This window comes from Lontra canadensis, unplaced genomic scaffold (assembly GCF_010015895.1).
Source record: "Lontra canadensis isolate GAN:19392208 unplaced genomic scaffold, GSC_riverotter_1.0 scaffold60, whole genome shotgun sequence".
In the NCBI taxonomy this organism is placed as follows: domain Eukaryota; kingdom Metazoa; phylum Chordata; class Mammalia; order Carnivora; family Mustelidae; genus Lontra; species Lontra canadensis.
The window spans coordinates 421,268-444,491 of NW_022631054.1; the positions used below are offsets into that span (position 1 = coordinate 421,268).

General features: G+C 56.5%; 2 protein-coding genes across 2 annotated transcripts in view; one reads left to right on the forward strand and one right to left on the reverse strand.

Annotated features, from left to right (window-relative positions):
* HDAC1 (histone deacetylase 1) overlaps positions 1-3,280 on the forward strand; it is a 33,852-nt gene extending 30,572 nt beyond the window's left edge. The window contains exons 8-14 of the mRNA XM_032877078.1: positions 211-319; positions 401-541; positions 1,035-1,143; positions 1,238-1,368; positions 1,647-1,799; positions 2,323-2,371; positions 2,642-3,280. Of these exons, the coding sequence (XP_032732969.1) occupies positions 211-319; positions 401-541; positions 1,035-1,143; positions 1,238-1,368; positions 1,647-1,799; positions 2,323-2,371; positions 2,642-2,669 (720 nt within the window). The 3' untranslated portion in view covers positions 2,670-3,280. The remainder of the gene's footprint in view (positions 1-210; positions 320-400; positions 542-1,034; positions 1,144-1,237; positions 1,369-1,646; positions 1,800-2,322; positions 2,372-2,641) is intronic.
* Positions 3,281-3,476: 196 nt separating this feature from the next.
* MARCKSL1 (MARCKS like 1) lies at positions 3,477-5,836 on the reverse strand. Its single transcript, XM_032877079.1, has 2 exons — positions 5,585-5,836; positions 3,477-4,759 (listed from the first exon to the last, which is right to left on the reverse strand). The coding sequence occupies exons 1-2, from the start codon at positions 5,669-5,671 to the stop codon at positions 4,247-4,249; spliced, it is 600 nt and encodes a 199-aa protein (XP_032732970.1). The 5' UTR covers positions 5,672-5,836; the 3' UTR covers positions 3,477-4,246.
* Positions 5,837-23,224: the final 17,388 nt, after the last annotated feature.

Consider the following 23,224-nt stretch of genomic DNA (forward strand, 5'->3'; position numbering starts at 1 on the left):
CTCAGAGAGCCTTTCAAATTGGAAAATAGAAATCCCAAGTAGGGAAACAAGAGCCCCAGACTGATGTTCCCTCTTTACCACCCAGCATGAGGGAGAGTGCAAAAGTGGGAGTGAATGATAGGGGGCAGAGGGACTGCACCCACCCTTTGCAGCCCTGAGCATCATGTAACTTTTCTTAATGCCAGTGGTGACCAGGATGTGTCCTTTTAGGTCATATCTAAAGTGATGGAGATGTTCCAGCCCAGTGCGGTTGTCTTACAGTGTGGTTCCGACTCCCTGTCTGGGGATCGGTTAGGTTGCTTCAATCTGACCATCAAAGGTGAGACCGTGTAGCATAGGGATGGGTGGGCGGGTCCTGCAGGGTGCTCCTGTAACCCAGCACCCCTTTCTCCCACCAAAGGGCACGCCAAGTGTGTGGAGTTTGTGAAGAGCTTCAACCTGCCTATGCTGATGCTGGGAGGAGGCGGCTACACCATCCGTAACGTGGCCCGCTGCTGGACGTATGAAACAGCAGTGGCCTTGGACACAGAGATCCCGAATGGTAATAGCTCCAGGGCCAGGTTGGGTGGGGCAGAGCTGGAGCTCAGATGTCTTCAAGTTCACGAGCCCTTTCCCGTTGGCCATGTGGCCTCTCCTCTTCTGATACTTGTCATTGATTATCCTGCCTATCCACTTGGGATTGTCAGACCACCAGTTTTTCCTGAGTCCTTTTTTGACCCTGTCCTCTCTCCCTTTTGCTTCTGGTCTAGACAGAATTATCAGTGGTTATTTATAGCTTTGGAATTTCTACTCCATAGGGGAACTGCGGTAGTCATTGAGGACATGCTTGCAATGATCATTGCCTAAGTTTCCCAAAACCAGGGGCTTGTGCCTTCTCATTCTGGAGAACGGCATTAAAAAGACTGAAACCCTATAAAGTACCCAAGTACTCTGTTAGATGGTTGGACTGACAGTTCCAGATAAACCTACAAATGCTTTTCTCAGGGTCCCATGGTAGCCAGGTCTCTTGACTCTTAACCTCCTGCCCCAATTAGAGCTTCCGTACAACGACTACTTTGAATACTTTGGACCAGATTTCAAACTTCACATCAGTCCTTCCAATATGACCAACCAGAATACCAATGAATACCTGGAGAAGATCAAGTGAGTATATCCCCAGACACCCCCTGACTGAACATTCCAGGCTCTGGTTTGTCCCTAACCAGAGCCCAGCCACCCTCTCTACCATTGGCCATAGACAGCGACTGTTTGAGAACCTGAGAATGCTGCCCCATGCACCGGGGGTCCAAATGCAGGTGATTCCTGAGGACGCCATTCCTGAGGAGAGTGGCGACGAGGATGAAGAAGATCCTGACAAGCGCATCTCGAGTAAGACCCAGACCCCGGGGCCGGTGCCTTCCCACTCAGTAGGTAGCTCTGACTTCCCACCACTGTTGGTTCCGCATTCCTCTCAAGCTACCCATCTGTTGGGAAACCCAAGTGCTAGAACTTGAAACAATTTAGGGACTCCTTGAGTTTCCTTCCCCTCTTCGTGGTCTCCCCTTCCCTTGGTGTCTCTTAGAGGGCATACAGGGAAGCACCGGGCACAGACCCTGAGGTAAAGCTCACCTCCTGCTATCTCACCCACATTCCACATTGCCTCCCAGTCTGTTCTTCTGACAAACGAATTGCCTGCGAGGAAGAGTTCTCGGACTCTGATGAGGAGGGTGAAGGCGGTCGCAAGAACTCTTCCAACTTCAAAAAAGCCAAGAGAGTCAAAACTGAGGATGAAAAAGAGAAAGACCCAGAAGAGAAGAAAGGTGGGTTTGGGTCACGCCCAGCCTTGGGTCTTGAGCCCCAGACCAGAGAGGAGGATGTATCTGTATAGGGCATTGGGAGGAGAGAGCCGACTCGGGCCCTGCCTTCTGCCGGCTTCTGCCTCAGCTCCCAGAAGTAGCAGGCCCCACAAAAGAACGAAACTCGATTTGTCATCTCCACTGGCTGATTGAGAGCCCTGCCAGGCTCTGGAGCCAGGGACATGCCTGGGCTCTCCGTGGTCAGGAGTGTGGCTCTCACATACCACCCAAGCCCTTTTCCCAGCACTTCACCCCAGTTTCCCAGGGGGCTGCCTCCGCCCACCAGGTTCAGGCATTAGCAGGCTGGGAAACCGGTCCAACCTGTTTGTTCTCAACAGGGCTCAGTGGGAGGGCCTGGGATGGGCTTTTCTCTCTTTTGTATGTCCAGTGAGCTGTAGTGTTGGGGAAGGGGTTTTAGGCTAAGTAAAGATTCCATGGGTCTTTCTGGAGGGAAGCCCTTGGTCATCCCTGCACTCTTATGTTCTAGAAGTCATAGAAGAGGAGAAAACCAAGGAGGAGAAGCAAGAAGCCAAAGGGTGAGGAAGGAGCTGTCGGCTATCTCCCCAGCATTGGAGCACCAGCCCCTTTGTCCGCTACGCTGAGGGGAGGCACAGGGACAGCTGGTGCAGCTTACAAAGACCTCTTTCAGGGACCAGTCTGTCTCTGCAGTTCTAGGAAGAGCTAGGAAGCCTCAGCCCTCAGCAGTCACCTGGGCAGCTGGGGTCCTATAGAAGTCATTGTCCCCATGTTTTTGCCTCAAGGCCTCTGGGGAGCATTATCTCATGCCAGTCTTGCTCTCTCCACAGGGTCAAGGAGGAGGTCAAGTTGGCCTGAGCAGACCTCTCCAGTTCTGGCTTCCTGCCAAGTTCCCCACCTTCCTCCCACAAGCCCTCAGATTTTATATTTTCTATTTCTCTGTGTATTTATATAAATATATATTAAATATAAATATCCCCTGGGACTAGACAGGAACCAGGGCCCTGAGCCCAGGGCACGTGTTAGGAGTGAGCTTTTATAGTGGCTGTGGCTGCCTTGCTGCCACCCAGCCTTCCCCAGTTACTACTTTTGAACCATAAAGGGTGCCGGGTCTGGAAGGCATACTCTTAAGCAGCCATAGGACAAAATCCTGAAATGCCAAGTGCCTGCTTAATAGCTTTGGAGAGGTGCCCTTATTGAGCATTCTAGGAGTGGTTGGGTCTTCAGAGACACCCCTCGCCCCCTGCCTAAATCAGGCTCCTTAAGGTAACATCAGCCATTTTTAGGTTGGTTCTGTTATCATACCTTCCCCACTAGCCCCATGTGAGCCAAGGAACTCACACTGCCTGCCCTCTATCCTCGCCCAATTCTGCAGGTGGAGATTGGTGGTTTAGTATCCTTTTTGAGATACTATTTTCATTTTCGTGAGAATCTTTGTAATAAATTGGTACATTTCTACATCCTCCTGAGTTTGTGTCCTAGCAGTGTCCCTGCGTTGATTTCTACTCCACTTCTGTGCCCTTCTGGTGTCCATGAGAATCTGCGCAACTCCCTGAACAACGTAACAACCCCACAGACTTACCCCTCACCTTAATCCCCGCCTCAAGGGTTGAGGTTAACCGATCTTCTTGCCCTACCCCCAGAAGACCACTCATTAAAAAGCACTACTAAAGGGACGACATTTATTCCTTCTCCAAATGTTACAGTAAAACCAGGTGGAAGAGAATGGTTTTAGCAGTTAGAAAAAAAAAAAAAAAAGTACAAATCTGGGGTTTGGCCATTAAAAGTTATTTACAACAATGGGAGGGGGGAAAAAAAGACAACAAGAAGTTGTTTCACATTACAGACCTCCCCCCCACACCCCAAAGCCTAATACTTGCTTACCAAGTCAAAAAAGAGACACAGTTGATTCACAAGCTGGAGGTTTGAACTTGAGTAAGACATTTATAAAAACCTAGACAGGGGCAGTGTCCTCCCCAGCCCAGGTGCCACTAGGCACAGCACAAGAGACTAAAAACTCAACAGGGGGGAAGGCTGGACACTCAGGGTTTGGGAGTGTAGGCACCCCACATCTGGCTCAGGGATTTGGGGAGTAAACAAAACCTACTTGGAAAAGAACTGGGGAAGAAAACCAGCAATTGCCTTCTTCAGGGGTGGGGACAGCAGAGGTAGGGCCAGGGGCAGGAGAATTTCACATCACTAACCTAACTTGGGAAACTGCAAGGGACCATCTTCAACCGGCCTTAAGAGGAAGGCCAGATGGATGATGGGAGAATCCACAGGAGGGAAAAGGAGAGGGCACGTGGCTGGGAGGGGGCAACAGCCCCTTCCTTTCTGGGCACAGGAAGGCAGCCAGGGCACCAGGTCCAGGCAGTGACCTCACAAGGACAGCACAGTTTTTGCAGCTTAGAGATCACCCACCTGCCCCCACCCAGCTACTCCTTCTGCTCGAAGGCAGGTGTAGGGCCACTCTCCGGCCCCGAGGGGGTGGATGGCTCTGCAGCCTGGGGCCCTGCCTCTTCTTCTGTGTCTCCTCCCTTGGAGGCAGCACTAGCCTCTGCCCCCTTGGCCTGGGGCTCCTGGCTTTCAGGGGTGGCAACAGCCTTCCCTTCCTGGGCTGTGCCTTCCTCGCCGCAGGCACCGATCTCCCCCTGCTCCTGCTCTTCCTCGGTGGGTGAGGAGGCAGACGAATCACCCCCACCCTCCTTCCGATTTCTCTTGAAGGACAGACCACTCAATTTGAAAGGCTTCTTGAAAGAGAATTTCTTCTTCTTCTTGGGGGTCTCCTTGGCGGGGGCATCCCCCTTGACCTCAGCGCCCTGGCTAGGAGGTGCTGGCTCGATGGCATCGCCAGTGGCCCCGGCTGCCTCCTCTGTTCCGTTCACGGGGGGCGACTCCCCTTCACCCTTGGGGGATAAGTCTCCATTGCTTTTCACGTGGCCATTCTCCTGCAGGGCAGAGGAGACAGCAATGAGGGCCAGGGCTCTACCCCTCCTCCCCCAGCCCGCCGCGGACCTCTTCCAAGCAATGGGATCCCGATTCTTCTGCAACCCAGGAGGCTGCTTGTAGCCTCACCCACACCGGGATCCCGTCAAACATCTCCCTCCTGTCCTCACGAGCGCGCGGGGGCCGAGCGCGCAGAGGCCGCGGCCGGCAGGAGGCGCTGGGGTCCCGTGGCCCCCCACCCACCTCCCCCGGGGCGCGCTCTCCTTTCGGCGGGGACCCGCTCGCCGCCGCCGATCCCCGGCAGGCGGGCGAGCCCAACAAGCCAACATCGGGCGGGAAGCCGCCACGGGGCGCTCTTCTCCCCACCTGGACGGCCCATTTTCCCAGCCTCCCGCTTTGTGCAACCGGCCCCCCACCCAGCTCTCCCCACATCTCGACTCCCCACTAAAAAAAGGCCGTGAGCCACCGAGGTCGGGTCTGCGGGTGGAGTGCCCTCCCCCCGGGAACCCGCCCCGCGGCCCCTGGGCGCCCCCTTGGCGCGGCCGGGCAGCGCCTTTGTTCCCCGCGCGGCACTCGGGGCGGCCGGGGGCAGCGCCGGGGGCCGGGGCCGCAAACAAAGAAGGCGGCAGGGCCGGGCCGGCGCCCCCTCCCCGCCCCTCCCCTCGCTTCGCCCGCGGGGGCTGCGGCGCCGAGAACAAAGGGACCGGGCGGGGGAGGGGGCGCCGCGTGTCCCGGGCCGGACAAAGCGCGCGGCCCCGGCCCAGGGCCCCAGAGGGGGCGAGGTGCGGGAGGAGGGGGCCAGGTCGGGCCGTGCCGAGCGCACCCACCTGTCCGTTGGCCTTAGCAGGGGAAGCGCCTGCTGCCTCCTCGGCGGTCACGTCGCCCCGGGGAGCCTTGGAGCTCTGGCTGCCCATGATGGGGGGTCTGTTGGGGGGCGCCCGGGACCGCCCCGGGCTCGCGCCGCAGGGGATAGTTCGGCCGGGTCGGCCTGGCCGGCGGAGGGGTGGGGCTCGAGCCTGAGGGGGAGGGGTATCGGGGGGGGAACCGAGCTGCACCCCCTCTCGGCGCCCGACCCGCTAGCTGCGCCCACCACCGCTCCGCTCCGCGCCAGAATGCCGCCCGCCGCCCGCCGAGCCGCCTTATATAGGCGCCCCGACCTCGGGGCGGGGCCGGACATTTAAATGAGCGCCCAATCGAGTAGCAGAGGCGGGCTCAGGTCCCGGGCTCCACTGGCGCAGTGGGCGACGCCGGCGGTCTGGTACCCCCAGCCCACTAGCCTACCCCGGACGGGTGGGGTCCAACGTGGGAAGGGGAGAGGCGGGTAGTTAAGCGAGCTGGCCAGAGGGGGGCTTCTAGAGGAAAGGGAAAGCAATCATTCTCTCCTCTCACCGCCCACCCCCCCCCCAGGGTGGACTCCCCAGCACCTGGAGCAGCCCCCATCGCCGTAGTTCTGCACTGACAGCCCCTGTCATTCTCCCCCTAGAACTCTTCGAAGGGCTCACATGCCCAGACTCGTCAGAGGGCTGATCCTGAGTTATGCTCCGGAGAATGCGGTCATAGAAGCCGCGGGGCCCCGCGCGGGGATGATCTGCACCCCCTCAGGCCTGGAGACCCGTCACAGGTCCCACCCACGTCCCTGCCTGCCTGCCCCCGTCAGCATGGGGGGTCTGGCCCACCGCGGAGTCACTGGTCAGACTGGTGAGGCCCATCCCTCCTCTCTCCTCCCAGTCCCCCTTAGCAGCCAGTCACACGGAGCCCCCACAGACTAGCTCACCTCTGTCCCTCCTGCCCTCAGCCTGGACCCGTTACAAAGCCCCGGCTAGGGCGGTCCTGCGTGCGACCTTGAAAGGCTTCCCCATCCCCATGTGAAAGCTGGAGAGTCTGAGGCTCAGAGACGTTGACATAACCTACCCCCACCTCAGGCCTCCCCAAGCAGGCAGAGGAACTCCAGACGTGAATTCAACAAAACTTCAAACACTCTAGTGGAGGGGTGGGCCATAACCAAGGCTCCTGGGACAGACCCTTGAGGACAGCCCCCAGGGTTGCGCAGCCCAGCCTCCTGCCCCACCTGAGAGTCAGGGAGACCCTCCAGCCCCAATTCCCTGCCATTTCCCCTTCCCCTGGTATGAACAGGTCTGTGGGAACCCCAGAGCCCTGACTGGCCCCGGATGTGTGTGTCCGGTTGCCTGCCCTCAGCCCCCAGGAGGAAGAGGATGGGGGCTGGAGGAAGGAAAGTGTTGCAAAAGCAAGGTTGTGTCCTGGACAGCTCAGCACGTCCCTCCCTCCCTCCCTCCCTCCTTCCCTCCTACGGGTAAGGCCTCCTGGGAGGCCTGAGGCTGTGAGGTGTGGAGACACCCCAGGGCCTGAGAAATCAGGAACTCCCCACAGATCTCACCACAGAGGGACGGAGGAGGGCTGAGGTGGCATCTACATTCACCGCTCACCCCTGTAACCTCCAGCTTCACCTCTACTCCGAAGCTACAGAAGACTCATTAACAGCCCCCCCCACCCCACCACCACCGTTTTTCAGACTGGGACACTGAAGTTCAGAAAGGGAAAGAGACATGTTAAAGAGCACACAGCAGATGCTAGTAATTGAGGGTGAGAAGGGGTTTGGAAAGACCTACTAAAATGAGGTGGGGACAGTGAGGAAGCCCCTGGAAAAATTCTCCATTGAGATCTGGGACTGCCTGGTCAGAGTGGGAGGTGAGAAGACCCAGCTTTGGGATAGGAGGGCCGCCATGCCCCACAGCTGCTCACGGACAGAACGGTGCCTTCACCCACTGCCACTGAGGGATGGACTTCGTGACCTGCATCTCTGTCTCGACCACAATAGGGAGCCCACAATGCTGCCAGGCGCTGCCCGCACCGGCTGGCAGGGCTCAGACGGAGGCTGTGCGAGTCCTGGAGGGTTTGGGGTCAGAGGTTAGGAGCAGATCCCAAGCGTCCGGACTTCCAGGCTCTGCCCGGAGGGGCTGACAGGCAAATCCCAGAAGGAGAGAGGAACATCAGAACTAAAGGACCCTGAGTTTCCAGAGCCCCAGAGGGAGCCTGGGCCACAGGGGAGCTCTGCCTCTCCCACCAGCCATCGCTGGAGGCTGGGGAAGGGTCGTCGGGGAGCCCAGTCCCTCGGTAAACCCAGGTCCCAGCAGCATCTGGCTTCTGGAAGAGGCAAGACGCTTAGGATGCTGTGGGGGTGAGGGGGGTGGTACAGCGGCCCCCATGGCCTCCTCCGTCCACACTGTGGCTCCTTCCTCCCCAGCTGCTGCTAGCCCAGACAATGCGCCCATTGTTCTGTGTCTCCAGGGGCCCGTGTGCAACTGTGTGTGTCTGTTTCTCCCTGTGTGTGACTGTGTATCGCTCTGTATCTGTGTGTGAGAGACTTTGTGTGTGTGTGTGTGTGTGTGTGTGTGTGACCAGGTGTGCACGTTTGTGGTTGTGTGAGTTTGCATCTTTGTCAGCTGTGTGTATTCAGGCTGTGAGAGAGAGGTTTGGTGACTCTTGGCGCCTCTAAGATTTTTTGGGTGTGTGCCTGCCTGTCCTTGAGATGGTGTGTTGGTGACAGTGTCTGCCTGTGATTGGGTGTATGACTATGAGTGTGTGCGGCTGTGTGAGAGAATAGGAGTGTGTCGATGAGAAAGTAGCAATTTGCTGTTTGTCAGCTGTGTGTGCCTTAGTGGATCACCAAGGCTGCAGTGGTTGGAACCTTTCAGGGATGGGCTGTTGCCAGGACAGAGTGGCTGGGAAAGGAGGATGGAAGGGACAGGGTAACTCTGGGATGGACCGGGGAAGGGCAGCCGTAGAGACTAGAACCCCCATGTTTTCACATTAACCCCCCATGTGTCCCAGTTCTCCGGTGAGGCCTCAGCCCCTGTCCCTAGTCTGAGATGCTCCTAGCCTCCTGGGTGGGAAGGAATGTGTTTCCTTGGCAGGAAGGAAGCCCAGGACCTCAGGAGAGCCACAGGGTGGGGCTGAAGGTGGGAGTAAGACAGAAAAGAACATGGCCCCATAAAGGAGGTTCGGGTGCCCTTCGAGGTCTCTGAGGGGGCCCTGCGGTGGGGATCAGATTAGATGCGAGGTGAGCTGTGAGTGGGCCATGACTAGTCAGCGATGGGGGCTGGGCCTTTCTCCCAGGAACCAGCACTTGCACGGGCCCCAAGAGGGGAAGAGACATCAGAGAATGGCTTGGTCCCAATGGAGTGCTCAGTAATGGTGACTTGGCAAGGCCTGCTTCCCAGCCCCAGCCACCCCATCTCCTTCCAGGGAGCCTCAGCTGGACCAAGAGCCCTTAGTTCTGGCCCCAGGTCGGCCTCCTCCTGCTCTGTAACGGGGAGCTGGTCGTCTCTCCTTGGGCCTCAGTGTGCTGCTCTGTAGAGTGACAAGTTGGGCTCCATGATTCATACTCACAAAGTTGAGAGTTCCTCCTTCTGCTCACAAGTGGCAGAGCACCAGCTGTGAGTCACGCCGGGCCCCTGCCCCCAGGGGTTTCCCATCGATGGGGAGAGACTAGCAGTGCCTTAAGGGGAGAACAAAAGCCAGACCAGGGTCAGCTAAGGGCCCTGTCAGCTGCAGGATGGAGGGGCACATGCATGGGGAACAGATGGAGGAAAAGTTTAGAGCAGGGCAAAGTGGGAACAGCGACCAGCCTGTGTAAGGGTAGAGATGGAGAGACAGGCCTAATCTGGAGACAGGATCCCTAGGACTCCGTGACTGGCTGGCTGCAGGGTTGGGAGCGGGGGGAGTTGGGAGAAGGGAGTGGCCAGGTTGTCACCCGCATTTCTGTTGTGGGTGACAGCTGGCCAAGTGAATCCGTGGACTGAGACAGGAAAATGGAGGGTAAGAGAACTGGGGGTGGGGAAGGGCTTGCTGAATTGAGCCTTGTTGAGTCTGCAGTGCCTGGGAAACATTCGGGAGCACATCCAGGAGGCAGCGCATAGACATGCCATCGGATCGTGTTTCCTGAGCCAAAGGCCGGGCCCCAAAGTCTGGCTAGTGACCTCACAGGGACAACAGACCTAGGTTTTAAGTCAGAAGTGACCCCAGGAAATCTGGGCCTCTGGATGCTGCTAGATGAAGGAAAGGGGAGCCAAGCTGTGTGTGGGTCACCCAGGAAGGTCCTGGGGCCATGAGGAACATTCCCACTGCAGGTGCAGCAGCAGGAGGGTGGGTGAGGGGGTGGGGGGGCCCCTGGGGAAGGAGTCTGGGAGGGAGCCAGCAGAGAAGGGGAGCCCACAATCATGGAGATCCTCAACCACTGGGGAGAGTTCTGAAAAGGCAGGAATGACGGAGGACAGTAATCATAGTTGCTAGCGTTGTTTACCTGCCAATTGCAGGCTGAGCTCTGTGCCAGCTGCTTTCCATACCTTATCTCATGACCTGTTGAGATGTGTCCCCTCATTGTTTCTGTCTGTGGAGGAGGAAACAAGCCCAGGGGGGTGCAGTGTTTCTGGGGGGTGCGGTGTTTCTGCGAGCAGCAGGGGACGAGCGAGGTCAGAACTAGGGAGTGGTTTTCAGGATCTCCTAGCAGCTGAGCAGCGAGAGGCATTCACAGAGGGCTCCGTGAGGAGCACAGAGGGGGGCAGCAGGGAGAGGCCAGGCGGCCATGGGTTCAGGACCCCAGGAACTCGACTCCTCAGCATCCTGGAACATCGGGTTCTGATCTGGTTGTCAGTAGCACCCGGGTCTGCAGCCTCTCTGCCAGTCATGGGCCTTGAACCTGGGGCTGGATCCGGGGGCACCTTAGCGGCTCTTCACTGGGACCTGCCCCCCCATCCAACGGATCACCAAATCACAGGGACAGGGAATCTGTAGTTTCCCTTTCCAATTTTTAGTCCGGTCAGCCCTCTTTTTTCTTCCTTCCCCTCCCTCTTCCCTTGGTCTCTGCGAACGGGAGCATGTGCGTGTGTGTGCACGTGTGCGTGCATGGGGGTGGGGTGGGGTGGTTGTGTAACCTGGCCAGGGCCCAGTCACTAACCTTGCTGACTCTCTGGGGCTCAATTTCCCCAGTAGCCAAGGGGTGTGTCATCAGCTCACCTGCCTATCTTCCCCAGGCTTGATGAAGTCACCAGAAATTCAACCCGGGTGCCCTGGGCCGCCTGAGCCTCTCCCTTCCCCCTTCCCCCTTCCCTCCCCTCTTCCCAACTTTCAGTTTCTGTTCAGATCCTGGGTGCCACGGGGAAGAGGCAGCCCAAGGGGTGGAATGCGGATTGCTTACAACTTTCCAACCAAAATTCCCCTCTTCCGGGGGAGTCCCTTTAAAAGGGAAACTGAAACCCTGTCCACCTCCAGTCCCCAGTCCCACCCCTTCCTCTCCACACTGTTCGGACCCTTTGCTTCTCCCATTGATCCTCTTCCTCCAAATGATCTGGTCCCACCTTGCAGCTTTGTGACCCCTCCCCTCGCCTGACCTCCCAAGGCGCACCCCGTAAAATGAGGACACTGAGTGCCACTTGAGGCTGTGACAAGGGTTCAGTGGGGTGTTTTAGGGTTGAGGCAATTGTAGTGACGAAGCATCACGTCCTAGCTGTGTGGCTGGAGACCTGCTCCGAGCCTCAGTGTGCTCATCCGCAAAGTGGGAATGATAATAGCCAGGCCTGGGGTAATTGTGCAGTAAATGAGCCGGTGCCAGCAAGCGAAGCCCTTCTACCCATCACCTCAGGCGCAGAGCAGAAGGGAAGCAGCCAGCAACATTCGCAGGTGCGACTGAGTGAAATGCTGGGCAAGAAGGAGGCACCAACTTGGCATTCAACAATGTGCCCATTCCCTTCTGGGCCTGGGGGGAGGGGGAGACAGGAGGCCAGGAGTCCCTGAGATGACCTTGCATCCCGTCCCTCAACATTCTTCTGGGGGCAGTGGTAGAAGGACCCCTGGGCTGTTCTAAGGATGCTGAATTATTCAGAGGGCGATTTATTTGGCTCAATCAATTCCTTATATGGTAAAGGAGTCTGTCTCTCCCCAGAACCCTGAGGATTCTCACCCTCTCTTCCTGCAACCCAAGAAGTGTCCCATTGGGATCTTTTCTTAGTGACTTTTCCTAGAAAGACATGCTAGGAAGTCCCCCTCTGATATATCTGTCTGTCCCCTCCGAGCCTCTCCTCAAATTCTCCTTCCCTCCTGTCTACCCAGGCATCCTGATATGCTGGTGGCCCTCCCTGAGCGCTCCAGGTCGTGCCTCAGAGAGATCAAGCTTGCCGCCTATCTTCTCTCTTTTTCTCTGGCTCACTGGACTTCGACTCTATTGGCTTTTCAGCTCCTCAGAGTGTTGAGTTTCCCCTGCCTCAGGGTCTTTGAACACGCTGTTTCCTCTGCCTAGAATGCCTCTCTCCACTTCTCTACTTGCTGAATTTCTACTCTTTTCTCTTTCTTTTTTTTTTTAAGATTTTATTTATTTATTTGACAGACAGAGATCACAAGTAGGCAGAGAGGCAGGCAGAGAGAGAGGAGGAAGCAGCTCCCTGCTGAGCAGAGAGCCCGATGTGGGGCTCGATCCCAGGACCTGAGATCATGACCTGAGCCGAAGGCAGAGGCTTTAACCTACTGAGCCACCTTGGCACCCCTTCACTCTCTCTCTCTCTTTTTTTTAAGATTTTTAAAATTTATTTGACAGACAGAGATCACAAGTAGGCAGAGGCAGGCAGAGAGAGAGGAAGAAGCAGGCTCCCTCCCAGGACTCTGAGATCATGACCTGAGCTGAAGGCGGAGGCTTTAACCCATTGAGCCACCCAGGCGCCCCCACTCTCTTTTTTAAGATGTTATGTATTTATTTGAGACAGAGAGTGAGGGAGAGAGAGAGAGAGAGAGAGAGAGAGGGAGAGAGACCATGAGTGGGGGGGGGGAGCGGGAGCAGCAGAGGGAGAGGGAGAAGCAGACTCCCCTCTGAGCAGAGGCTTGACACGGGGCTTGATGAGGGGCTCAACTCGGGGCTCGATCCCCGGGACCCCGGGATCATGACCTGAGCCCAAGGCACATGCTTAACTGACTGAACCACCCTACTCTTCTCTTAAAACCCAAATCAAACCACTCCCGAGCCTCCAGGTAGAGAGGCTCTCCCCACCACATACTCTATAGCTCTGGGCTTAGGGCTCTCACTACTCCGTTGCCCAAGATGGGAACTTGACAACCGCCCCCCTCAGCTCATCATCCCCCCTCCTCCACCTCCAGGATGGCGGCCCTTCTCACCTGTGACCGGGGACTACACCACATCTGCCTTCCCGTGGTCTTCTGTCCCACATCCAGCCTCTCTAGCTGCTCTCCTCTGCCTCGGGGCCGCTTTCCAGTAGAGGTGCCCAATAATTATTTCTTGGCTGATGGAGTAAATGTACCGAGAAAGGTAGAAGGAATGAAAGGGATGTCAAAATCAAACATGTCCCCTTGGCTTGAAACCTTTCTGTGGCTTCCTACTGCCCTCGGGGTGTCTGTCCCTTATACTGAAGGTTTCACCCTCAGCGCCCAGGTCACAGTCTGGACTGTCCACCAAACTATAACCTTGCTCTTCCTGCCATTACGCAGGGAGTCCCTAGGCCTGGACTGTCCCTTGGCCAGGCAGCAGGGAGACACTGGGTGGTTGCAGTCACCCAGGCAAGACACGATGGGGACCTGAACTAAAGGTACAGAGCGCAGCCCACACTAGCATTTCCAAGCTGCACCTGTCGCCAGCGCGGGGGCTTCCACACGTAGCTTTGGAGTCAAAGTCTGAGATGCCCGTTAGAGGCCCCGGGGACAGATCAGGCTCGCAGATGGGTCCATGAGCCTGGACTTCAGAGTTTGGGGTGTCCCAAATTTGAACAGGACTGGATGGATGGATGGATGGAATTCACCAGAGAAGGAGTGGCTCGAGAAGGCAGCTCTAGAGGCTCAACAACATTTCGACTCTCGGAGGGGAGCTAGCGGGGGCAGCTGACGGTCAGTGAGAAAGGAGGAGGTCCAGGAGGGGGGGTGTCCTGGAGGCCGAGGGAAGCAATGGTTTCCAAAAGGAATGAGTGGCCCACCATGTCACATGCTGCTGAAGGGGGGAGGAAGATGGAGGGAGAGCGGTGTGAGCAGTGTTCAGGGGCCAGAAGAGGCGAAGGACTAAGGACTGAGGGAGCGAGTGTGTGAGGAGGGAGGACTGAGCACGATGCCCAGGGAGGACCCAGCTCGGGCAAGTGGGGGGAAGGAGGTGCCACACCACACACGGGAGCCTAGAGGAGGAGTGGTGGGTACACATGGAAATGGGGAGGTCAGTTTGGGACAGGCTGAGGTGGGGTGACTTTGGGATGTCATTAGGATCAATGAGTCTAGAGCAATCAGTGTTGGAGAGTAAGATCTGTGTGTGTATGTGCGTGTGTGTGTGCGTGTGTGTGTGTGTGTGTAAGTCTATATGCTGCTGACGACTGAAGTCTCTGTCTCTCTAGCCTAGATCTCTCCAGGACTCCAGCTATCCTTGGAGATCACTCTGGATGTCCCACAAGGACCTACAACAGCAGGAAAACAGGCCCCGTGGACTAGAGGGGACAGAGCTGTTGGCGGGAAAACCAGGGAGAGACAGGTCCAGATGAAAGCGATAGTGGCTGGGATGAAATGAGTCCAGAAGGCAGAGGAGAAGACAACATCCAGAGACATTCAGGGAGCAGAGAGCTCCGGAGACAGGGACTGGGTCCCATGTGGAGGGAGAGGGGTTGGAGGTGGAAGGGAGATGCTTCTATAAGTCTGCTCCTGTGAGGAGCTGGAGTGGGGCTCCTCTGTTGTTACCTGTTTATGTGACTGAAGCCCCCACAAAGGGCATGGGATGAGCCATCCATAGGCCTCATGAGATGGGGAAGGGGGCTGCTGTTGGCCACTGAATGGCCAAGTAAGGGTAGCCCCCCAAAGACTCCCTCATCTAGCCATCAGTACCTTCTGCCAGATCTTTGTAGGGAGGCTTGGACCAGGATCCACTCCTGGCCTCAGCCTCAGGTAGAAGCTGGGAGAGTGTGTAAGAGGGAGCACAGGGACAGGGGCCCTGAGGCCTTGGACCTGGGTGAGGGCCAGAGGCTACTCACTGCTCACCAGCATCGACTCTGAATCCCCGGCTCTAGACCTGGAGATGTCATGAGGGGACCATGTCCCTTCCTTGCTTGAACCCTGTCCATGGTTCCCAACCTGCCCCTGGAGAATGTCCACCCCCTTGCTTTGGTGTTCAAGGTCTTGGAAGCTCCAGGCCCAGTTTAGCTTCATTTTAGGCGGAGCCCCGGTGGCTGCCCATCTCACAGTTACCTCAATGCGATGACCATTTCCGCCTATAAACGACCCAGCCTTTCTCCGTGCTGCCCATTCAGCCTGGAGGGCATTCCCGGTGTGTGCCTACCCAGTGCCTGCCCTCAAGGAACCCCTCCTGAAGTCTTTCCTGACCTACCAGAGGACTCACTGTGCCCCCAAGCAAACTAATGGCACCCTCCTGTGGCACTTCACTGAGCTGGACTATGTCTCTGCTTTCCTCCTGCTATGGCGCTGTGAGAGTCTGGAGAGCAGGAGCCGGTCCGGTTCCTCCATTCTTCCCCGTTGAGGGGCCTCAGGGTGGGGGAGGGGCAGAGACGGGGGCGGGGGGTGGGGGAGCAGTGGAAAGTTCAGGAGTGACAGCCCTCCCAGCCCTGCGGGTTCAGTCTAACTCAGCGTGTGAGTGAACAGGGAGAATTGAAATGATCACCCCAAAGGAGAGAGAGGCGAAAACGTCTTTATTTGGGCAGTGAAGGGCAGAAATATATGGAGGTCCCAGGGGAGAGACCAGTGGCGGAGAATCTTCCCCACAGAGAGAGATGCGGGAGTTTGTGGTGCTCTGAGAACACCTCCCTGCTCGTCCTGGCCTGGCTCCAGTCCGCCTTGGGACCATGATGTGATGAACCTGAAGCCTGTCTCCCCGGATCCCTGGAAGACAGACATCCATGACTCTCCTCTGGAACCTTTAGGCAGAGGGTGTGTAGCTGGGCACCCCACACTGCCTGGGGTCACACACAGCTCTGTCACCAACTAGTGGGTGTCCTTGGGCAGGTCATGTAATGGCTTGGAGCCTCAGTCTTCTCCTGAGGACAGTGGAAATAACAGCAGTACCCGCCCCGAAGGTTTGTGATTAAGTCTCAAAAAAGAAAAGGCACGCAAAGTTTTAGCACACTACCCGGCAGAGAGTGAATGAGCAATACCTATTAGTTTTATGATGATTACTGTTTTGTCAGGACATCTGGGTTCTGATCCCAGTTCCACCCCATTTCCCCTCTCTGGGCCTGCCTGAGTTTCTGTCCGTAAAATGGGGTGTTGAAGGACTAAGTGAGAAAATGGACGTGGCAGAGGCTTCCAAGATGAGAGATCACCCTTCACCTCCCTGGGGCTGCACGGGGGTGATCACCCCCACTCTGTCAGGTCTTTACTGGGCTCTGTCCAGGCAGGACTCCTCTGCCCGCAAGCAGAATGAGAGGAAGGACTGTGGTTAGATAGCATGAAGGACTTCCTGCCGGGCTACAGGATGCTAACCCTGGAAAGGAGCCAGAGGTCGTGGGACTGAGGCTGCTGGGGAGAGGGCCTGCTTCCAGGGGAATGGCCAGGCCAGGCTAGGCTAATGAGGCCAGAGTAGCCCAGAGGGTGAATCAGCTCAGCAGTGACTTCACTTCCAGACAGCCCGGAGGGGCCCTGTTTAAACGTGCCTTTCGATTCTCAAGATCACAGAGAAACAGAGACCAGCAGCAGGGCTACTCCAGGGCGGACGGCCAGAGGCGAGGGGCCACGTACCAGACATAGGCTGTTTCCTCCACTCAGAACACTCTTCCCAGAGGCTAGAGTGGCTGACCCTTCGTCCTTCGAGCCTTGTTACCTCCTCAGACAGGACTTGACCAACCCAGGCATTCACTCAACATCTACTGAACCTCTATTATGAGTCAGGCACTGTTGTAGACAAGACAAAGCCCCTGCCCACTCCATATAAAGTAGCACGTGGCCCACCCTATTCTTCTCAAACCCAGCACACTGTTTATCTCTGACTTCTTTCTATTGTTTCTCTAACCAGAATGTAAGCCCCATGAGGGTAGGGACTTGGATAGCTTGTTTTACCAATGTGAACCTGATGTCTCAGGGTATAAATCTGACACAAACTAAAATAGGCCTTTGATAAGTATCTGTTGAATAAATAAGTGGACATAGAGATTAGAGACAAATGGACAACCAGAGAAACAGTCATGCTCAGAGGCAGAGTCAGACGTTCAGAGAAACACACAGGATGACTGCCATGACTGTGACTTCAAGGCCACCCAAGCCTTCCTTTCTCAGGCCATTCATCTTGGTTGCTAGGCAGGAACCTTGTTTGGAACTCTATTTTACTTTATGCTTATGATTATGATTATTTAAAAAAGATTTTGTTTATTCGTTTGCCGCAGAGAGAGAGTGCACAAGCAGGGGGAGCAGCAGGCAAAGTGAGAGGGAGAAGCAGGCTCCCTGCTGAGCAGGGTGCCTGATGTAGTGCTAGATCCCAGGATGTTGGGATCATGACCTGAGCCCAAGGCAGACGCTTAGCTGACTGAGCCACCCAGGCGTCCCTATTACTATTATTATTATTATTATTATTATTATTATTAAAGTAATCTCCATGGCCAACGTGGGACTCAAATTCAGGACCCTGAGATCAAGAGCTGCATACTCTACCGGCTGAGCCCGCCTGGCACCCCTGTATTATTTTACCTTTTTAGGTCCCTTCTGATGAACAGAAATTTTAATATAGTCAAATCCGTCAATCTTGTAAAAACTGTTCCTGGCGGTCAAAGAAAGGAAGGGATGAATAACCGCACAGAGTCCCACAGCTGGCCCGAGGGTCCTCCCCACTGCGGATCAACCCCTCCAGGTATTGGGAGTCTGAGAAGCAGCTGCTGCGGAGGTCCCATCCGTACCTTGCCCTTCCCCCAACCATCTCCGCTAGGCCCCGCCCCTGGAGCCCCGCCTCCTCCTCCATCGGCCGCGCCCTCTTTTGGCTCCGCCCCTCACCAGATCTCACGGGCGCAGGGGAACTAGATGTCTCTTCCTCTTGCCCAGGAATTGGTAGTTAATATTCTGCCATCGGTGCTTCCACCTAGAGAGAAGGAAAATTGTGCACACAGAATGGGGGCAAGGCTCCGCCCCCCCGTCCACGCCCATTTCGCCTAGCCCCGCCCCTTCCACTCTCTGCAGCCTCAGGCCCCGCCCCTCCTACCCAATTCCGCCCCCTCCTCCTGCTCCCAGGCACCGTCAAGCCCAGTCTATCCAATCCCTGACCGGCCCTGGGCTCTGGGGATTCGCCCCTCCGTCACAGGCCCCGCTACGCCACGCCCCCTCCAGGGCCTCCGCCCCGCCCCGCGCGCTCACGTGAGGCGCGGACGCGCGCCGTAGCAGCTGGGCCAGCGCGCCGAGGGGACGTCGGCCAGGCCGGTGGCCCCAGGCAGCAGCAGCAGGTTGCGCGTTGGCCAGCGCCAGGCGGCGCCCGGCGGGCGGCGGCGCTGCGGGCTCAGCCAGTAGTCACCCAGGCTGCGGCGGGAGGCGGGCGCCGGCAAGGTCGGGCCCCGGCAGCCCCAGAAACACAACTCCTGGTCCAGGCGGTGCGGGGGCGTGGCCCGAGGCCGCCTGCGAGGGAGACGGGGCAGCGGTCACCTCGGAGCACCACGAGCGGGGAGAAGGGGGCCGCCTCGGATCCGACGCGGCGAGGTCTGCGTCGGACTCACTCTTGGTGGAGGGACTCTTTAGGGGGACAGGGAGGGGCACTGGAGGGCCTCATCGGGGTCCTCGGCCCGGACGCCTCCTCCCCCAGCTGCTGGACCAGACCCCTTTATGCCGCCGGCGCCCTCCCCGGGGGCCCCCCTCACCGGGACAGAAGAAAATTCACCACGAAGTGGGCAGTCTCGGTGAACAGCATGGCGTCCAGCCCGCCCGGCCCGACTTCGACCTCTTAAATACCTGCCGGGGTGTGTGTGGGGGCGGGGAGGCCTGAAAGCCCATAGTCCCCCCGGGACAGCCAGCCGTTTTTAGCAGGAGGCATCAGCAGGCAGAACGGGGTGGGGGTAGCACCAGGCCCTCTGGAGTGCGGGGTCTAGTCCGTGGTCTGACCTCCTCAGCCGTTTTGGTGGGAGGGGGCCAGGCACCAGATTTTGAGATGTCCTGAGACACTACCACTCCCCACCCTCCCCACCCCAGTCCCCAGGACCAAGGACGGTAAAGGCGGCAGCAAGAGGGGGCCAAGGGCAGTAAGGTCAGCTGCAGGTTAGATAAACCTTACCCATGGCGTGCTCAGGCAGAACCCACACCTTAAAAGGTGGCCCGCCTCCCCAGGCAAAAGATCCCCCCCACCTCTGCCTCCCAAGGCTCTCTTACAAGAGCTTTTTCCCTTACCTCAGGGCACTTTCAAATGTGAGAGGTGGCCACCTCTAGTTTAGGAGTTCTTATCTAGAGACATAATATGAATGAACTTCTGGGGAATCCAGGACCCCCTAAACTGTCTCAAAGTTCCAAATACACATATATTTCTGGAAAGAATCTGGAAAGGATCTCTGGCAGGATCACACTGCCGGTCCAAGAAAAAGTTACAAGCTCTTGATCTGGTCTAACACACTTGCTTGGGAGAAGGGGAAACTGAGGTTTAGAGAATGGTTGAGAAAAGCCAAAAGTAAAACCCAGCTTTCATACAACTCTGCCCACCCCTCCAGGGGGTGAGACAACCTCCTGTGCCCTCCTTCTGAGTGGAGCATGGGGTTCAGGGCTCAGCTCAGGGCTTAGAGCCCAGGCTGGGCCCTGCTCCCCAACCCCCTGGGATCTAGAGGAACTCACTGGCCCAGCTCCCTTTCCCACACTGCCAGTTTGGGCTATTTCCCCCCCAGTGACTCACACTGGCTGCTGGGGAGAGTGGGCAGCTGTTCCATGCCCCCAGGGCCCAATACAGGCCCTGACTTGCCCCCCAGTTGTGCAGCCATATTTGGGGATTTAATCTCCTGTTTTCCCTCCTTAGGGAATCTCCCTCCCCTCATCCCTTCCTCTTTTCCCTATCTCCAACCTCTCCCTCCCTGATGGCTCCTTCCCAGCAGCAAACAAACAGGCTCTAGTCTTTCCTATCTTTGAAAAGGAAGAAAGCCCTCCCTCAACCCTATGTCCTTCTCCAGCTCCCCGTCACAGCCAACATTCTTGAAAGAGTTGTGTACACATGCTGTTTCCACTTCCTCACTCAGCCCCAGCAATCTGGCTTCCTCCCCCACCATTCCACAGTAACAGCTCTGCTCCTCAAGGTCATCACTGACCTCCTTGTTGCTAAAGCCAAGGGATGGTCCTGAGTCTTTATCTAACTTGACCCCTTAGCAGCGGCTCACTTCGATACAAATTTTTCCTGCTTGAAATACTTTTGTGTCCTTGTTTTTCTGGACATTGTGAACTCTTGATTTTCTTGCCATCGTACTGGCTGCCACCACATGGCAAATTGCTCATCCTTTGCTCACTGCCTAATCATGGCCTAAGGAAATCTCGTTGGTTCCCATGCCTTGGGGGTCTGCCTTTGTTAGAGACTCACTTCTCACTTTCAGCCTTCATCTGTCTTCTCTGCCCCACACCTGTCTCCTGGCACCCCTCCTACCTCCCTCCTCCAGATGTCCCACCTCCCAGAAACATGCCCCACACCTGCCCTTCCTCCCATCCAGGTTCCCTAGCTTGGCCGTTTCCTCAGTTGCCAGAACCAAAAATCTGGGTTTTGTTGTAGGCGCTTCTCTCTCTTTTCATATTGAAACAGCTATGAAATCCTATCCTCTCTAGAACATTTAATTTTTTTTAAAGATTATATTTATTTATTTATTTGAGAGAGAGAGAGAGAGAGAATCTCAAGCAATCCCTCTCCATCCACCCACCCCACCCCAGCCATGGAGCCAGACTGACTCAGGGCTTAGTGCCACCACCCTTAGATCACAACCTGAGCTGAAATCAAGAGTCTGATGCTTTATCAACTGAGCCCCCAGGTGCCCCACCCAGACATTTTAAAAATCCCATTGCTTCTCTCCATTTCCACTGCCAGTGAGTGCCTGGTCCAAGGCCCCCTCGCCTTCCACCTGGGCCCCCACAGCCGCCGCCTGACTTGGATCTGCAGCCACCCTCTATCCCTAACGTGATCTGTTCCCACAAAGCAGCCAAGATTGTCTTTCCAAAATATGAGTTTGTCCCTCTGCACAGTGTGTTCAGCACCAAGTTTACCCTTGGCATCTACCAGTTCCAGTGCCAGGGATATTCCGTTCATGTCCTTGCCTGGGTCACTGCTGCTTGTCTCAGCTCCATTGTCCTTCAGGGAACCATTCCGGGCCTCCTAGCTGGCGCTGCTGTTCCTTCTCTTCACAACACTGGGGCCTCTCCTCGTGGCCTTCTCAAGCGTGCTCTAGCTAGTCTAATCTGTAGACCTTCTACCAACTCCTGAGCCCTGCCACTCGAGGCCCCTGGGGTGTCAGGATGAACTTGACGGAGGCCCTGCCCTCAGTGAGTCCCCAGTGTGGTGGGGAAGGCAGACATTCACTGGGGATCAAGGAATGTCTGAGTACACAGTGGGACAAGCAGGTGCTATGAGAGGGGAAGGTCAGGTGGTCTGAGGAGCCTTCTGGGAGAAGGGACAACTGGTGGAGGTCGGAAGGGTAAGTGGGGTTGGGAGAGAGGCTGCTCCAGGCAGAAGGAGCGGCATGCTGAAAGTGGAAGAATGTTACGTGAATCGCTAGGGGATGTCTGGTGTTGCTGGATAAGTGATGGAAAGAAGCCATCGATGAGGGGCGCCTGGGTGACTCAGTGGGTTAAAGCACCTGCCTTCGGCTCGGGTCATGATCCCAGGGTCCTGGGATCGAGCCCCACATTGGGCTCTCCGCTCAGCGGGGAGCCTGCTTCCTCCTCTCTCTCTCTGTCTGCCTGCCTCTCTGCCTACTTGTGATCTCTGTCTGTCAAATAAATAAAATCTTTAAAAAAAAAAAAAGAAGAAGCCATCGATGAGTCTTAAATAGGAGAATGGTATGACTGGGTTTGTGGTCTTCATAAATAACTCTGGACTTGGGCAATGACGGGCCCCTGTGGGGCAAACGGACTCTGGTTGCCTGGAAAGAAGGTGAGGGCAGAGACAGGGAACAAGAATACTTGTGTTGGCCTCACCCTGGAGAGTGGGTGGGGAGAGGCCCGCAGGTGCTGGGACACCGGTATCCCTGTGGTGTCCAATCCACTGAACTAGCTGCTGTCTGGTTGCCTGATGTCTTCCCTTGGGCCCTCATCCAGCCTTTTCCCTGGAAGAGCAGGTGGAGGCCCGAGAGGCAGCAGGCTGCTGTGAGGGCCTCGGAGGAGGCAGAGGGGAGGAGAAGGGGAAGTTGGGCCAGAGTCCGGATGTGACGGGGTTTCAGGGAAAGTGGCATCTGGGGTTTCCTCAGAGTCTGGAAATTCCACTCTTTCTGGTTCCCCCTAGGACCCCCCCACCCCCCGTTCTGAGATGCTCCAACTCAGGAGCCCAGTCCCTGGAAGCCCTCTCTAGGCTTTCTAGGGGCTGTGAGTTTCTGTCTGAAGGGTTGCATCTGTGATGGGTCCCCAGGACTCAACAGTCCCTAATGTCAGCACCCACTTCCCATGAGCTGGCCCAGTGCCCATGACCCATGACCCCTTGCAGTCCTCCCACTAGTCCTCGGAGGCATGTAGCTTACTTATCCCCATCGTACAATGAGACTTCCAGGGCTTAAGGAACTTGCTAAAATTCCCATAGCTTAAATTTGAACTAAGATTTGACTGACATCAGAGGCTGCTTTTAACTCTGTGCTATATTAAGCCTGTCGACCCCCTGGTTGATTGGCTCAGTAAGGGAAGGAGGCTTTGTGGGGTATTTGCTTATGGTTGGGGTGGCTTCCCCACCCCCACCCCCATCAAGCAACGGGAAAGGGTAGTACTGACGTCAATTGTTGCCATGACGATACAGCAACCTTTTCCCTGCCATCTCCATGGTAACCTGGGGGTCCATCTGTACTTCGCCCCCTCCTTCTAAAAGGGGGTTCTTTAGGGAGGGGCTAGCTAATAAGGTGTCTGAGAGGCAAGTCAGGGGAAGCCGTAATTGGAGTATGACCCTTTCCCCAGGTCCCTCCCTATTCTTTGGGCCCAGAGAATAAGATTGGGATCAGGGAGTCCTGCCTTAGGGTCTGGGGGCAGCTTTACCCTCAAGGGCGAGGGAGGCAGCTCTCTCTTTCCCACTTGGCGATTCCCCTGGAAATGCCCCCCAACCAAGTTCCTAGGCTCACAAACGGAAAAGCTGGGAACTGGCAGAGAGAGGCAAGAGGGATTCCCCAGCCCTCTCCAAGGCTGGACATCACCCAGGCCCAGGGGACATGACAGGCTGGCTCTCTGCTGCGCCTCAAAGCCAGAGGTAGGAGCAGCAGCAGCCTTTTTTGCTCAAGCGCTGTCTGTGCCTGAGACTCCTGCCTGGTGCTGGAGATGCACGCAGACTTCAAGCAGGTGTCATTAGCCCC